Consider the following 17765-nt stretch of genomic DNA (forward strand, 5'->3'; position numbering starts at 1 on the left):
TGTGTAGTTTTACGCCGTGCATAGTGAGGTCCAAACTTAATATTGGCCTCTGACCAGAGCACCTTCCTCCACATGTTTCCTTGATCCTCTGCATGGCTTGTACTTCTTCTGGCTTTCTTTCAACAAACGGCTTTCTTCTTGACTTTTCAACAAAAGACTGGATTTGTTGAACGCACGGCAAACAACACTGTCTGGTCAACAGATTCTCTCAGTGAGCTCTGGATCACCTCCAGAATTACCCTGGGACTATTGGGCCACTCTCTGTCTAAGGCTCTCCTTGCCTCGCTGGAAAATGCGGTTTTTACACAACGTTATGCTTGACCTGTCCCACGTGTTTCCCTAGCTGGGTCCTATGCTCACTATTGTTTTTTAACAAACCTCATAACAAACAGCTGAATTAATACTGACTGTTACGCCCCCTAGTGGTCAGGTTGGGCATTTACCTGTTTTGCACAATTAATTTTTTTTTTGGAACGGGACACCTGAGAACCCCGGTAAGGTCTATGCGTGCCAACTAATCAATCTCTGCGCTCCTAGACAGGTATGACGCTAGCTTTTGCTTTACAGGCACATTGCAACACTTCCACATACATCCTCCAGTTGTGCACATCATACACTACTGAATTCACTGACCTCCTCGCTTCATATGTGACAGCTTTTGGTTCTGACTTTAGTAACAAATCACCATTTCAAAATTCTCATACATGCACATCTCCCATTTTCTTGTGGTATTTGAGCAACCGAGGTTAAATTAGACAATTGTTATGATGGATTTTATTTATATGTATCAGAGTAAAGGGGGAGGACACAAATGCTCGCCAAACCTTTTGATTTCTAAAACAATTTGAAAAACAATCACACCAAACTGCTTTTTCTCTCCACGTCCTCATCATTATCCACATTATAGTTTAAAATGTATGGTCGACATTTGGCAAAATGGTATGAAAGCATCTGTAGCGGTAGGCACACTACCAGCTAGCCATTTGGACACACATCAGGTCATTCAAAGGCTTTCCCTTTTATTTTGTAAAAAAAAGATATTAGAACGATGGAGCAAAATTATTTGGAATTATGTAGCACCTAAAAAAATTGTGAAATATTTCAAACAGTTTCTATTTTAGTTACTTCAACAAAGCAAAATCGCGGACGTAGTAGGCTTTGCTTTCCCTGGACTCATGGAGGCGGCACAGGAGCGCAGGACGTGACATTTTGGGGTAAATGCATCTACATTTACCTCTAGCACGACCACCTCTGGAACCTTAACCTAAATGAAACTGAAGTGACAGATGCATTTTAGCAAGAAATGAAATGAAATCTCAGTCTTACCTGTGTTTATAGAGATAGAGAGCGAAGCCTGCAATGATCATGGCTATGAAAGGCACTAGAATGGCAGCTGCCACTGAACTGCTGTTGGAGGCAAAGTTGTAGCCTGGGTTGTCTCTACCAGGATCTAAGCTCTCTGGAGAAAGAAAGAAGAAAAAAAAAAAACAGACGATAAGCTTTTACCTGAACAGATATTTTAGATGACTTTGTCTAATCTTCTATTAAAACTGATTCTTGATGAAATTAGCAGTCCTATACAGAAATAATTGAACATAACCTTCAGCAGCTAAGGAGGAGATACCAGGAGCACTCTATTTACACACAATAAACCACCTCAGTAAAACTGATTTATGTACTTTTTTTTTACTTCCATGTGTTCATTTTCTCCCCCCGCCCTCCCTCCAAACCCACAGGAAAGTCAAATTCCATTATTCCAACAATGACTCTTAATTGCTGGCATCAAAGGCCGGCAGCTATTAACTCATTTCAGATGTGTCATCTAATTTCTAAAGTTGTGTGTCTGCGAAAGCAACAGGGTGACAACCCACCTGTTCTCCACAGAATGCCAAAAAAAAAAAAAAAAAGCTCTAATAAAGGGCGGGTGACAAACAGGAAGGAATTAAATTAGGGTTGTTGTTTTTTTGTTTTGTTTTGCCAATCAACCCCAACTGCATAAGCATGGGCCACACAAACAGACACACAGACACATTTAAGCAGACGAACGGCCCTCGCTGTTACACCGCCGGCGAGTTCAAACAAAGCGCGACGTGTCGTCAAATTAAGCGGGGTTATTTCCGAGATGCCTAACCCACCTCCCAGACACCGATCTGGTGTTTGGTACACACACTTAAACTCACGCAGATGAATACCCTGGCATCAGCCCTAAGCGCCTGTAATAACACAGGGATGTTTGCTTCATGAGCGTGCCGCAAAAAAAAAAAGGGGGGGGGTGCACCTGCTGCTCAAGCACCTTTCTCATTACACCAGATTCTCACATCCACTTTCTGCGGTGCATACAAATACTTCATCGGTGTTAACACAAAGCACAGTCTCGCTCCCGCCGCTGCTGCTTGTCTCCGCTCACAGGCGCTGGGAATATGTTTGCAAGGCAACTTGATTCCTAGAGAATCACCTTCCGCGCTGGCGTGCAAAGAAGTTAAACGCATTAACGCATGTTTAATGTAGAAATTGCACTGTATTGCAATTTTGTATGAACTTGATGCTTTTCAGAAGTCAGTTGCTCCACTTAAAGCTTCCGTTGTCTGACAGCTCACCGGCGTGTTTTTGCTCGGCAGCAGTAAATGTTTTTGAAGCGTTTTAAATGTTAACTGCTTTGTCATCATTACGTCTAATAACTGGATTGCGCTAGTTCATGTAAGCAGTAAAAATGGGTTCGCAAGGCACTGACTCACAAGGCCTCCACGGAAAGAATGATCTTGTACCGTCTGAAGAAAACTGCATTATCGTGGCGGAATAAAATGCACATGAGAAAAATCTGGCTCTGAATCTAGTTAATCCTAGCCAGTGGTTTGAGCCATAGGTTTCCATTCAGCTCCCCAAAGGACACAGAGTTAGGATAAAAGAATTGGTTATATGTCACTGTACAAAAACACCATGGACAATTACATAAAGTAAACTCCTGGCCCAGGAAACATGAAAAAAGAGAGAATAACCTTTTCTCCCATTAGAGGGAACTAAAGAACAATGATTAAAATGCTGGTCAAAGGTTTACATACAACCACTAAGGGCATAATTGTCATAATTGTCATAAAGCAAACTTCAATCAAAGTTGTGTTTTTTTTCTCTAATCCACACAAGATCCACATTATACATACAAATTGAAGATATACGTACACCCCTATCAACAAGCCTCTGAAAAAAATACTGCTTTATAATCTGACCACTCCTCTAGGTATAATTGGGAAAGCCCATTGAAACGGGTTTGTTTTTTGGCACACACCAGTCGTTTAAGCATAATACATACATATTTAATAGGCCTGAAGTAAGGGCTCTTCCAGAAGCATAATGTTACCCTGCTTTATCCTGCTATGTTGGAACAATCGATTCAACCATATGACCCAGAAGCACTGATGGTTTTAGACACACGTATGCAGTAAATTGTCAAAATAATCACCAGGGGTCTCATTTATGTTACTTCGCATGGAATCCATACTAAAAGTGTACATATGGCAAGAAAAAGTAAATGACGTACGGCAGATTTAGGAAACCATGCGCACACACACCAGCACACAACTTCCCTCTATAGATCAAAGTTGTACATGAACATTTGAGTACCTGGTTCCGCCTCATGGTCAGCCCTCTACACGGCCAGATTCAACCATAAATGGTCGATGCAAAGCATCCAGTGAATGTTAATGTGTATTTAAAATGGGTCAGCTGATCTTTTTATTTATCTTGGTGAAATGGCAACCATGGAGAAAAAAAAGAAAAGAAACTGTGGAATAAAAAAAATCACAGAGATAAGTTTATAAAACGAGTGGTAAAATCATATGTTACCCACATGAAAATAACTTATTAAAAAGTTAAATCGATCGCAGTTTTAAATGCCGTGCTATTTTTGTGATTGTTGTTTAATTAATGTCTGATGTGGAGCAAAATTGAACGTCTGAGAGGAATCATCAAGCAGTTTGGTTGTATTTCACCACTTTACCAACTGCATGGCCAATTTCGCCCGTCTCAAATATGAGCGTACGCCTGGGTTAGAGAGTTGCCGTGAGGGCCGCACATTTTCCTGTCAAGTTTTTTTTTTTTTTTTTCTAAATCCCGACTTTTGCGTGGAAAGTGACTTACGCCTGTTTCAGACCCCATTTTGTTTGTACGCAAGCTTTATAAATGAGACTCCTGGACCTGTAGACAGCACTATTAGACAGCCATGTTACCAGTTTATTACCCAAAAAAAGTTGATTTGGGGATGAGTTACCCTTGAAGCACACTGAAAATGAATGGAAAATGGTGACAAACAATTCTGCCAACAAGAACTATGGCAGAAGTTGGTCAATAGCGGTAGTCCGGGCATTAAAACAAGCATTAGTGGCAATCTATCAACATTATTGAGCCTATATGTCTTGCGAACGTGTGGAGGAGGGACAATATACAAACAATTTAAATGTGTGCATAAATTATTTTTTTTTAGTGTAGAATTCCACAATAAATTCAACCTGTAAAGAAAAACAAAAACAAATAAACGAAAAAAAATTCTCAAATGCAATAAATGCCTCAAATGAATAACATTTATGGGCCTGGTGAATGCATGCAAACTGTGGATAAATATTGTATAAATAAATTATATTTCCTGCTAATATAGAAAAACACACAGTGGTAAACCTCTCTTCAGAAAGCACGTTACGCTGGTCTCTTTAACCAAGAGGGAAGTTCACTCACCCAATCTTTGGAGACCAAATTGGCCAAAGCCTTTTCCCCTGACAAATCCCTGGTACACAAAGGAGTTGGATGAGGAGATGTAGGACACCTGGTGAGAGAGAGGAATGAGAGGAGACATTTTAAGTGTCACATCATGGCTGCACAAAGGGAGGGGGGGTGATGGGGGGGGGGACGTCATCAAAGTGTCAGCAGTTGGTTCAGGCAGAAAATGAAATATCATGTCAGAAAGAGCTGAGGGGTACTCTCACGGCTGGCATTTCATGTGACGTTTTTCTGCTCGAGATCACAAACAAACACGCTCCTTCACACGGCACGAGTTTCGCACAAGAGGAACGCTCCGACTTAGAAAAAGAAGGAACCTTTAAACCACTTTCTGTGCACATCTTGTAAAGCAGCACATGAAAGCACTCTGATCCACATGTACTGTGACCTGTTTTTTTTAATTAAATCAGAAGTATGTGTATTAAAGGTGCCTGGGGTTGGGGGGGTGGGAGGGGTAATATGGGAGAGAGGAGCGAGGGGGTCTGTCAAGTCCTGATTACCAAGCAATGATTTAACTGACATTTTAATTAAAGAGAAAACTCTCAGTGGGCCCTCCATCTCCCCAGAGTGACAAGGTTAGTGTGGATGTATGCCCGCGCGTGGCTTCCTATGAAGATGTGTGTTTAAGTGCGCGAGCTGCAACGTCTTTGCGGAGGCGAAGGAAGGTGTTGTAACAAAGACGACTTTTTGGGCTTGCACTCACGTGTCCGTCCAGGGCCCAGTTGTCTATTTTAAACTTGTTCACAAAGATCTCTACAGGACCCCTGATCTGGTGGACCTGTAGCAGGAGCTGGGCTTCCTCCCTCTTGTACGTTCCTGCGGGGAAAACACGTTGGAGATCGGACAACACGGTTCAGGAAAGGAGATCTGCCTTTCAAAATGTCAACCAAAAGCAATAAATAACTAATAGTTGGATAACACTAATGGCTGTGTTATGTCAAATGTAGAGGTAAATACAAATAGATTCATTACATAAGCTTCTCAATGAATATTAGAGCAATTCTTTTTATTATAATATATCCTCTTGTATGTATATCTTTAGATATTTTTAGAAGCATTTAAGCTGGGTGTAATTTTTGTATTATGACAACCTTGGTCATCAGCACAGACTCCTTATATCAACTAATACAACTAAAATAGATTAAAGAACTCAGTTTTGTTTTTTAGGAAGAATAATATTTATTTTTAAGAGACAATAAAAGGAAATTATATACATTATAATGTTGCATTAACATCCTATTATAATCTCTCTAGTTCTCCACTATAAAATGAAACCAGTGAAACACTGTTTTCTACACTGTAACATGGACTAATGGCACCCAAAGATGAGAGTCCTACGTGTTATGTTGCAGGTTTGTCTCCTTGTGAAAAAATTTGAAAAAAGTTCTGCCTCTTTTTTACAACAAACACTGGAAAAGAAATGTTCTTGGTCCTAAACGTTTCAAATTACTGGCTAGTACTGAAAACACTAGGACTTCCTACTTGACAATTATTTTACAGAGAGCCTTTATGCAACACTTTAAATTACTTTAAACCCGAGGACCTGGGTTTGATTTCTGGTTGCAACAGGAAAGGCATCCTCTGCAAAGTCTGTGTGCAAGTAGTAGTGACTAGCTGTGGCGACCCCTGAAGGAGGGAGCAGCTGAAAGGACTCTCTCTCTATAAATTCAAGAGTACTTACCTGCTAATTTCAGCTCAACCCCACTGTGGTCAATCAGTGTCCCGTTAACTCGGTTGCTAAAAGGTTCAAAGGCAGTGATGCTGAGCATGGCTGGCTGCTTCTTTCCCAGGTACTCGTAGGAGCCTCTCCAGAGGGAGTTTTTGGCAAACACACCACCAGGGACTGAGATACATGACAGAGAACAACAGACATCAAAGCAACTGAGACGCTTCACTTCGTCAAGATGTTGTAAATCTCAGAAATTGTAGAAACTGAATCGCCTGACGTACAATTTTAGCTAACAATCGTAGCCTCTTAATGGAGAAAAACTCTGTATAACAGCCTGAATATATAATGTAATGTTATCTGAATGAACCAAACTACTGATTTCACCTCTTCTTATTGTTAAATATGGCAATCCTTAATTCATGGTGTACTAGCATTACCTGGCAGTTTAGATGGAGGTTCTTGTACAGTGCCCACCGGACTTCTCCCACTTGGCCGATTATCAGCTGAAAACCAAAGCGCACACACAAAACAGAAACCTTTAAATGAGCGAAATCTCTTGGTGTGGTGTGTAATTTTGAGAAAGTAAAACTGCAAGGGGTTAGGACAGCATCGCAGTCCATCACGTCCCTTCTGGTACACTACGCATACCCCTTGCCTGCTGGTCAGGAAACGTCGACACATTGGTTCACTGGTCATAAAAAAAATACGCTATATATTGCCGCACGACGGATGTTATGAAATGGTTAATATCAACAAATAAAGAATTTTTTTTAAAAAGTTTTTTCTGTAATGTGACACTGACCCACCCTTTTGCAGCAATATGAGCCTCAAGCACAAAAACAGTCCTCGGTAATAATCCCACTGCAGCAGACTTTACTTTTGACACAATGCAGTCTGACAAGCACCATTCTACTGGCAACTGCTAAAATCTGGCTTTTTCACCATATCGCCAGACAAATCTGTATTATTCGTGACTCCAGAGAATATGTGTCCGTTGCTCTAGAGTCCTTTGGCAGCAAGCTTTGCACCCGTGCATGCAACAATTTGCAATTCAACTTTGTGACGTAAGGGTGGAATACAACTGCTCGGCCATGAAATCCCATTTCCTGAAGCACTGTACACACTTTCCTTGAGCTAATCTGAAGGCCATGGCTATGAGAAGGCTCCTTGATTTGATACATTTGTTGCCATGGAAGTGATTGGATTTTATGTTTTGACTGCTTCATAACTGCATTATAGATAGATAGATAGATAGATAGATAGATAGATAGATAGATAGATAGATAGATAGATAGATAGATAGATAGATAGATAGATAGATAGATAGATAGATAGATAGATAGATAGATAGATAGATAGATAGATAGATAGATAGATAGATAGATAGATAGATATTTCTTACTAGTACCTTGTATTAATATCGTACATTTTTAGTTTCTATAAAAATACAATAAGAGACTTTTTACCAAAAGTTAGAGCTCAGCTATTTAGCATGTCAAGGTTAATTCAAGGATATAGTCGGTAAAATGGGTATTGAACACTAACAATAATTTTTTTTTTTTATTTTGTAGCCAACTAAAAGTTAAGAGTTTACTGTGTATTTAGGATTCTTGTCTTTGCTTCCTCTTCAGATTACTATCAAGTATGTCGACTTGCATTTCTCCAGTCATCCTTCCTTCGACTATATGAAGTCTGCAATAAATACAACAAAAACAAGATACTTCTACATGTTTGATACTTATTTTAGCCTGAAAATGTGAGCCCATGAGGACAAGCGGGTGACTTTTCAAAGGCCACAATAAGGTTTTAATAATCTTTACTTGAATTATACTGATCTAAAGGACATTACTAGCAGGACGTCTTGCTTACAACTAATAACTCCTGTGGCGGGCAGAGTGAAAGGCTGCCTGTGACGGGACTTGACTCGTGTCAAAAAGCGGCCCAAGCATCCCCTGCAGGGTTTTGGCTAAATCAGATAGACAGTTTCACAGCTTCAAAGGAGGCAGTTTAATAATGCCTTACAGCTCACACGGGACCACGAGACTACATCACTGTAGTAAACATACACCCACACTGATAAAAAAACTGGGGGGGAAAAAAAGGCTTTTACTCACAACTGCAAACAAAGACAGCTATTCTGGTGACATTGTATAACTGTAAGAAGCACATTAGATGGAGGTAAAGACTGAGATACACATAAATATCAACACAAAACATGCTCCCACACTCTAACTTTATTAGCTGCCAGCCTCTTGAGCTGCCTTTTCCATCACTGTGCCCACAGGCAAACTTAATGTCCTATATGTGCAACGGCCAGTTCTCTTCCTGGCCTTTACTCGTAATTGCAAAGTCTTAAAAAACAACCAAGCCCGTATATTTCACTAACAGCCTGACAAGGTATCCATCTCCTGACTATCTACCTCCCTTACATCGTTTTTCTTCAACCATTAGCATTCTGCTACCTTAGATAATTGTGTGTTGATTGCTCCTTTTTTTTTCTTCCCTATGTATTTAGGTTGATGCTTTTGGGGGGAGGGGGTGGGGGTTAGTGATCGCAGGTCCATTAGCCTCCTAGAACTTGTCCACCATTTCTTGTCCACCGCACCATTTCTAAGACGGACATCTGACCAATCAGATCAATAGCTAGAATTGGCCTAATCAACTCTTGTAACTTGGTTAATCTTTCAAAGCTTGTCGATTTGTTTGTATTTGTACGGGCGTGTTGGGCTTCAGGCAATCTAATGGTGTGATGGATGGACCATCCTACTCTGGCATGCGTCGTAGAACAAAAATGCAGTAACGGGGCTATTCGTCGACATCAGACACCCCCAGTTTCTTCACTATGGGAAGCTGGGGGTCTGGCACAGCATCAGTAAAACTAGATTAAAAAAAAACAAATAAAAAGAGGAGATTCTTCAAAAAGAATAATCAAATGCAAAGAACTAAAAACAAAAACAATACAGCAATCTATAGGAAGTCGGGTGCATACAATCAAATCAGTCTTAATGATAAAGATATCAAGGCATTTTCTTCTTTTTTTATCTGACAGTGTCACAAGCAATCAGTTTTGTGCAAGTTCACCCTTTCTAAGAAGTAGTTACAAATTCAGCTCACACAGATTAAAGCAATCACTACTTGTGCGTTTTAAAATTCATAATCCTGACAGGAACTCATTAAAGCTTGCTCGTCATTTTTCTTTAAAAAAAAAGATAAAGCTTATTAGCCTGCCATTGGCATGTTGCTTCAAAGGTAACACCAGTTTGTTAAGTTTCAGGTTTACAGAAAATATTAATGCTTATGAAAGTGCTCATTTTGAACATTTTAGCACACAGATCCACAACCCGGGCAGTGTTTTGTATTTATTCTCTATTTAGCAAACAGCAAAACTGAGTTTTGTAGTTGTTGTTTGGGGGATGCTCATCTGTGTAGGCTTTATTTGATGAATGTGAGATTCCTTGAGAGGAATGGTTTCTCTTTAATCTTCATTTTTAAAACCACACTTGCTTCTAAAATCTACTTTACTGTGATTTTATGCATTTTTGCTCTAAAACTGGAATAACTTCTAAAGCAAATGTGGCTCTATCCATCTATTTGATGAACAGGCTCAAGCATTTTATTTCGAAAAACTTACTTTCTCTTCACTCCTGCCAAAAAGCTGTGTTTTACCTTTATTAGACCACAGGGGAAAGAACTGAGCCGAGGCGAAACAACTCAACCGCTGGCGATTACTTATTAGGTCACATGGACATCAGAGGTAGAAAAAGGCTGTGAAATGTTGGTTCTGAGTAGCACCAGTTCTGTTAGAATGCTGTTATACATTTGGTTTGGTGAGAGATGTGCTAAGCAGCTTTTAAAAAAGAGGCATGGTTTTATCTTTGCTCATCTAGTTCAGAGGAATCCAATGGAGCTACCTGGAACAAAGGTTGAGTATTTACAAGGGGGTGACCGTACACAACAGTCATGGGTCGGTACGGGTTCTTTATACTTCAAATCAAGAAAAACGAATAGAAATGTACTTTGTTTTTTACTTCGGTCAGAAGTAAAAAAATAATCATTTTAAATTTTCTGAAATTAATTTGACTTTATTATGTTGTAATAGCTTGATAAAAATGCAAACTATAGAATTAAAGGGAGATTTGGTTGGATTTTTTTCAATGAATGAAGTTGCATAAGCAGGAATAACCAATGCCCGGATTGATAGAATATACAACAATATAAATCCACTTGAAAACAGTCCATGCTGATGGCTTAGACATTTTAAAATGAGACTGTGCTCCAAAATTTGCCAACTGAAAATGAATGAGACACAATGTAGTCCTATAAGCTCATTGGTAACGGTTCTGAGAAAGGTAAGCTTCCTGTTTCCCCCTATTTTTAAACCGTGCTAAACAAAATTAAAACATTCTGCATTAACACGTGGAAAATTATGTTTCATCTTTATTATAAGCCAGTTGGAGAAAACAGCACTCATAATGCTTTGCTGTTGAGGTGAGCTCTTGGTTCGGTGGTCATAAGAACAAAACCAATATTTGGTTTACATCGTGGAAATATGTATCACTGTGTTTGTACAGATGTATAAATTGTCTTGTAAAATATTAACACCCATTAAACGTCTTTTTTTTTTTTTTACATTTTGTTGTGTTAGAATCACAAACCTCAATGCATTTTAATGGGATTTAATGGGACTTCAACGGGATTTAATGCTAAAAACCAACAGAACATAATACAAAACTTTGGATGGAAGGAAAATGATTTGAACTCTTCCCGTGTAGTTATTGCTTTCAGTTTAGTGAAATTCTTCGGTAGGACGGGGAACCTCACGTAAATATTGACATAGAGTTCGTCCACCAACTAAACTCTGCCAGACGCTACCTTCACTAGATTCTATTTACAGGTATCTGAAATGAAATAAAAAATCAGGTATCTTTCGTTCCACCGTGTGACACACACATTCCTCTGACTTCACACGCCATACATGGCATTCCTCATGCAAAAAAACTAACAGAGCCCATCTGGTCTGCGGATGATCCATTCACAACACTGTCCGTTCAGAGCTCAGTCTAAAGCCCGCCTTCTGAGGAGCTGTTTCAGCTTCTTTCTCAGCTTATCAGTAATTCCTGCTGCAGTTCGTGTTAACAGAGCAGCAGAGAAAGAGCGTTCAGTAATGAATAGTTATGGTCTTAACTTCATTCAGTGATTATTTGAACTTTGGGAGTCGTTTTAATTTGATCAATTCACGCGGGTCTATTTAGAAACACAATTCCTGGAGATGAGCGACAATCAGAACAAATTGTATTTCCTTCAGAAATTTGGAAACGGCCAGAGAGCTGTTTACTTGTTGAGGAGGTGCCATATTGAGCAGAAATGTTGTGAATGGAGTTTAAACAGACGCGATTCTCCTCATAACAGGCAGCCTCGGTATTCAAACAATCGCGGGAGAACAGTTTTGTGTAACTTTCGGTTTTAACCCACACGCTGAACAATGAAGTGCGGACACTCGTCGTTCACGTTTCAACACAAGTAGGCCTAACAATCCTCCTTCTAGTTGGTTAATAATGGAAACGGGGTAGACTGGATTAATGCCTCCTGCGGAACCCTCGCTCCTGATTCAGGTCAGGTCAGGTGACTTTGGAACGACGGCGGAAAGAATTTGAGAGCTGTGCTCATAACTATGCACTACTTTTGTGAAATCCATTGAATTTGTAGATTTAATGTGACAAAATGTAAAATAAATTGAAGAGGTATGGCTATTTTCTAATTTTATTTGAGATTATTAACATAGCTGTTGTAAAGTAAATCCATTTAGACAATATTGCTGCAGTAAAAAAAAAAAAAAAAAGGTGCACATATGAGCCATGCTTGCTGAAACTGATACAGTTTTACAGATTTGATATAAGCATGTCCTTACCTGCACACAGCGGGGGTTTCCCTGACCAGCTACCGTCGGACCTGCAGGTTCTGTGTTCTGATCCTCCAGCCAGGTAGAAGCCGGGCTGACACGTGTAGATCAACGTGTAGCCAAGGGATGGCAGTTCAATGGCTCTCACATCAGACTGAGCAGGCATCTCTGGCTGGCTGCAGTGGTGGGCTGCAGAGACAGCGGGACACAAATTCAAAGGGCAGAAGAAGAAGTTGCTAAAAATAGCACCATTGCAATATGTAGGCAGCACGTTCCGAGTAATGCTTGAATGGCGGTCATTTTAATTATACTCCACTAGGTGTGTTTGTGCGCATAATTTTTAGCATGAGAATCTCCGCGCTTACCAATGCACTCGGGCTGAAACCCACTCCAGGTGAGGTTGGGCAGACACGTGCGTGAAATGGAGCCCTGCAACAAGTAGCCCTTCCTGCAGTTAAAGAACACGGTGCTGCCAATCTGTAACAGGACAAGCAAGAAAAAATACGGTTGCAGGAAATAATTTGCAAGGTCGGGATTCAACCTGGGGAACAAGTGCGATTAGAACAGGCAGGGGAATTTTGCACACGCTTTTGCAATTGGATGACCTGGATTTTGTCTAGTGGAATCAGAGCAAAAAGGGGCGTAAATGCACACCCCGCACTTTTCAGAATATTTCTCTTTTAGACAAACCTGAAAACCCTGTATCCTTTATTATACCTTCACATTAATGTTCTGCCTTTTGTAGGCCGATAATATAAAGTCTCAACACAAAACACAGACGTTAGTGGTAATAAAGTAATAAAATGGGAAAAAACCTCAAGGAATAAATCCGTTTGCAAGGCGCTGAATTGTTAAAATCAACAGATGTTAGTTAGACTTCACCAGATTGGCGGGGGAAGAGATGCGCTGCTGACCATTTTATGCCTAAACAGATTGAAACAGTAATCAATATCAAATTTCTTTTTTCTAAGCATAGTTTAGCACCAGTTTCGTAGCTTCCGATATGTTTCTGAGAAAGCACCTCTGAATGATCACAGGGCCACTTCTGCAAGACCTTCACTTGTCGTTACAGGACCAAATCTCTTACTGTCTTACTTGCAACATGGCTCAGGAGTTTAGATCAAAGAAGCTTAAAATATTGTGGAATCCTAACGGGATCTAAGGTAGGCCTAGAGGGACAATGTCTTTTCTCACACCATCAATATTGCATTAATCATTGAATCTTCAACCTTTGCAGAACAAGCTGAAAAAAAAGAGCTTACATTACAAAATCAAGGGAGAGTACAGGTTGTAGTAACAAAGACAGAAGAAGGGGGGGAAATGACCTTTTGAGATTTAATTGAATGCTATTGTTCGACATATAAACCGAATTTCCCGCACGACAACATTTTCAAACCTGGTAGCCTTGACTGTTGTTCTGATTTCCGAAGAGCGGAATGCCGGGGTCTCCACAGGTGGTGTGACTTGGATCTGAAACAAACAACCGACTCCAGTGACTTCTCCCATTTAAAATATGGTGATTTCAAAGGTTATAACTTTAGTTTCCTTTTTTGATTTCCATCCCTTCATTTTCCGAGGCTAAACATTTGCAGCGTGATAAGGACTCCGATACATTGTCAGAATCGAGATAATTGATCTCGGGTGACGTGTAAAGCAAAATGTTCTGTGACAGCAGGCTTGTTGCAGGCTTTGAATCACTGGGGATTCCAGGAACAGACAGAAGAAGCTGATCTGGAACAACATGTCTCCCTAATGCATGGAAAACTTTGTACAACAGGAGGAATCTGTGCTTCTTTTTGAACACACTATAGATCTTTCTGGGAGCAGTTTGCAATCTTCCATCTTTATTTCCTTGCTGTTTTTCTATCTCTTAGGTATAACGTTAGGGTATGTCATTATTGTTCACAAATTAATTTTCATATTAAAACTAATGTTTATTATGCAGAAAAGGATTCCTGCTTTAAACATTCTGGAACAAATAAATTTTTACCGTTCTATATTATTGTAAACTATTTTTATTTCACTTTATGCTATAACAAGGCTGTTTTACATCCACCTTTTACAACAACCTTTTTTGTTTCTTATATATTTCTTCTGATTTTGCCTGTTTCAGGTGATCAAACAAAGTTATTTTACTTAAGGAGAAAAAGCTATTCAAATCAACCTGTCCTATGGGAAAAAAGGTGATTTTTAACCTTTTTTGGGATGACCATGACCTGGATGACTGAGAATCCTCACCGGCAGCCACATTGGATGATTTATGATCATGGCTACTCAGTTTTAGGCTCAGGCCACGTTATCTCTCCAGTTTACATCTGGACTTTGACTAGCTCACACCAAATCCTTCATTTTGTTCTGTTGTAAGTCGCCCAAACGTGGACTTGCTTGTGTGATTTAGATTGGATAACCCAGGTGTGTGTTTAAAGTTAAGGTCACAAACTGATGGCCGGATGTTCTCCTTCCTGACTGTCTGCTAGAGAGCAGCATTCATGAGTGTCAGTGGGATGTTCTCATTCTGAAAGGCTGTGTTAGGTTTACGTCAGGTATAAATTGACGCACACCTTCTGAAAAGGTCCATTTCCTTTCTCATCTGTACACAGAATATTTGCCCAAAAGTCTTTTTTGGCAAATGTAAGACAGGCGTTTGTGTTCTTTCTGCTCATCAGCAGTTTCTGCCTCGAAGCTCCTGCATCCATGCCATCTTTGCCCAGTCTCCCTTTTTATTGTTGAACATGAACATGGACCTTAATGCATGCGATATAATCTGCGGTTCTTTAGATGTTGTTCTGGGTTTGTTTGTGACCTCATAGATTTTTTTTTGCTGATGCGCTCTTCGTGTAGTTTTGGTAGGTCGAAAATATTATTTTTGTTCTATGTTTTTAACATTTGTGGATGATGGCTCTTATTGTAGTTTTATTAAATCCCAAAGTCTTAGATAGAACTTTGTCCCCCTTTCCAGAAATATGAGTGTCACTGGCTCTGTTTCCCATCTGTTGCTGAGTTCCAAAGTGGTGTTGCTTTTTGAGGCCTTTTAAACTCCTTCGTTTTGTCAGACAAGTGATTTCCTGATTCTACGGTTCATGCAGTAATATGATCTGAGTTGTGGCCTTATGCAATTGAATGCAAAATGTATGGTTAATCACAGATAATTCAATTTTTCTGTAAAGATAATGGTTGGTTTATTTGTTTTTTCTTAAAAATAGAAATATTTCAAACATTGCTTTAATCTTTGTCTGACATTATACCCAGTTTGCTGGTTGAAACAATTAGATGTTACAAAAAACAAATATGGAAATCTGTAAGTATTTCATACCGTATTGTAATATGTTTTCTGCGAGCGCTGAAATGAGCTTTCATGTCACAAATGGTGTGAGGGGTATAGGTATACATGTTGCTCCAATCGTTTCATGTCAGATGCATAGGCATAACTTAAATGTCAGCAGATTGTTGCAAATTGAAATGTCACATCACAAAGATAGGTGTACGGATATAAGAGATGCAGTTATTGCAACTAAAAAACAGATAGCACCTACCATCTTTACCTACTGGTTGTATTGGGTAAGATATATAAACGCTGGACTGGAGTTTTAAAAATAATTTTCAGGGGTCAAAAACCGGATTGCACAAATGAAATATAAATACAACAGCATAAAAAATCATAAGGGTTAAAAGAAACTTTTCATAAGTTAAAGCTGAACCTGAATCCTGTAGGTCCAGATGATGTGTATAACGAAAACATTACTGCAGTGGCTGTAACTATCATTCTGTGGCTTAATTCAATCACAGTACGCTAAATTTTAAGAATATTGCCACGGTTCGTTTCATAATTGGATGAATAAACTGGGAGCTTACCTATACAGGAGGGCTGCGTGCCACTCCAAGTGCCATCATACTGGCAGTACCTCCTGGCTGAACCGACCAAGATGAGGGGCGGGTTGCAGGAGAAAGAGACGGAGGAAAGATAGGTAAAACCCCGGTCCTCCCTTCTGCCTTGATCCGGCAGTCCTGGGTCTCCACAGAATACAGCTGTGACAAAGCAACGGGACGGATGGAGGGAAGAGAGAGCGACATAACATTAGGTGACCTGCAACACGTGTTGGGTTTTAATTAGATTCTCAAGAGGGTGAGCTACGTCCTGCAGGACACGCACGTGCATATAGGGGTAGAACAATCTCAGAAACTAATCACAATATGTAAAGCATTTCAGTGGGGTGCCACTTACGGAAACACTGCGGTTTCTCTCCGCTCCAGTTGCCGTTGCCCTGGCATGTTAACACAGTAGGCAGGGACAGCTGGTAGCCTTGGTTGCAGGAGTAACTTATGCTCGAGCCCCAGGTTAAGTCTGTGCCAACAACCTGTCCATTGGGGATGAGGGGTGGTGGACCACAGACAATCGCTGCAAGGAAGAAAAAGAGGGATGAATGTTTTTTTTTTTCTCCCTCCTCTATCTAGTAATGTAAAGTAGTGACACAACAGAGAACAGAAACAGTACGGAGACTCGTTTGCCAATTCTCTAACTTTATCCAATGCAAATGTACCTTTACAGAGCGGTTTGGTGCCATTCCAGGTCCGATCCTTGGTGCAGATGAGAGAAGAGGCTCTGTCAGCATCCATGGTATACCCAGGAGAACACTGGAAGGTGACTGTTCGGTTGTAGGTGAAATCATTCCCGAATCTAACTCCATTGGCTGGCACTCCAGGGTCACCACAGTTGATTACTGCAGTAACAACATAGGATAGAAAACTGATTGGTCAAACTGTTGAAGAACTTTTCAGAGACTTTGTACACAATACTTCAGGCAATAAGGCTTCAAATCGTTTTCCCATACCCTATTTTCTTTTTTTTGTTGTTGCTTATCTTACCTTGAAATTACTTTATGTCAAATTCTATCCTTTAGAAAAATGGCAGTTTCTAATAAATCCTGTAAATGTTTGCATTTGCTCTACAGAGCCACTGCAAAAAGAACCCCAATTTTGCTTGACTGTACTCTATCACCCTGCAGGAAAAACAGAGTCAAAGAGTAACAAGAGTGAGGATTGCACTGCGCGACTCAAATTCACTGCAGCTCAGCTCTATCGGTAAATGTCTACAAAGAAAAATAAATCGAGGACATGACATCTAGCAGAAAGATGCCTTGGGACAATAAGGCGTTGTTAATGTGTACATCCTGTGTGTTTGAGAAAGAAAACCTGTAAGTAGGACAAGGAAACTAAGCTTCTTTGAAGTGTTGCACTTTCCCTTGAATGAGAAAGCACTTATCGTCTATCGAGCTGTTAGGATGCTTTTAGGGGAAGCTCAACGCCTTTCTAGGCTTGTCTACACAGTTGCGACAAAGTGCAAAAGGCCACAGACATGATTTTGCCCTGGCATAACATTAGTCTTTGATTACGGTGACATGTCCACCGATTGCGAAATGAAGTCGCATTACG

At 40.1% G+C, this 17765-nt stretch overlaps 1 protein-coding gene across 2 annotated transcripts in view; it reads right to left on the reverse strand.

Moving 5' to 3' along the window:
* The window catches only part of csmd2 (CUB and Sushi multiple domains 2), a 340637-nt gene that overhangs the window by 23244 nt on the left and 299628 nt on the right, over positions 1–17765 (reverse strand). Inside the window, exons 60-70 of one of the 2 annotated variants that reach the window (XM_021322558.2) lie at positions 16874–17053; positions 16558–16731; positions 16188–16361; positions 13732–13805; positions 12701–12812; positions 12345–12524; positions 6874–6939; positions 6449–6610; positions 5471–5583; positions 4726–4813; positions 1327–1459 (exon numbers count right to left, since the gene is read on the reverse strand). In XM_021322558.2, the coding sequence (XP_021178233.2) occupies positions 1327–1459; positions 4726–4813; positions 5471–5583; positions 6449–6610; positions 6874–6939; positions 12345–12524; positions 12701–12812; positions 13732–13805; positions 16188–16361; positions 16558–16731; positions 16874–17053 (1456 nt within the window). Of the gene's footprint in view, positions 1–1305; positions 1460–4725; positions 4814–5470; positions 5584–6448; positions 6611–6873; positions 6940–12344; positions 12525–12700; positions 12813–13731; positions 13806–16187; positions 16362–16557; positions 16732–16873; positions 17054–17765 lie in introns of those variants that run through there. The other variant, XM_036144950.1, reaches the window with a different exon arrangement.

This window comes from Fundulus heteroclitus, chromosome 13, assembly GCF_011125445.2.
Source record: "Fundulus heteroclitus isolate FHET01 chromosome 13, MU-UCD_Fhet_4.1, whole genome shotgun sequence".
Taxonomy (NCBI): domain Eukaryota; kingdom Metazoa; phylum Chordata; class Actinopteri; order Cyprinodontiformes; family Fundulidae; genus Fundulus; species Fundulus heteroclitus.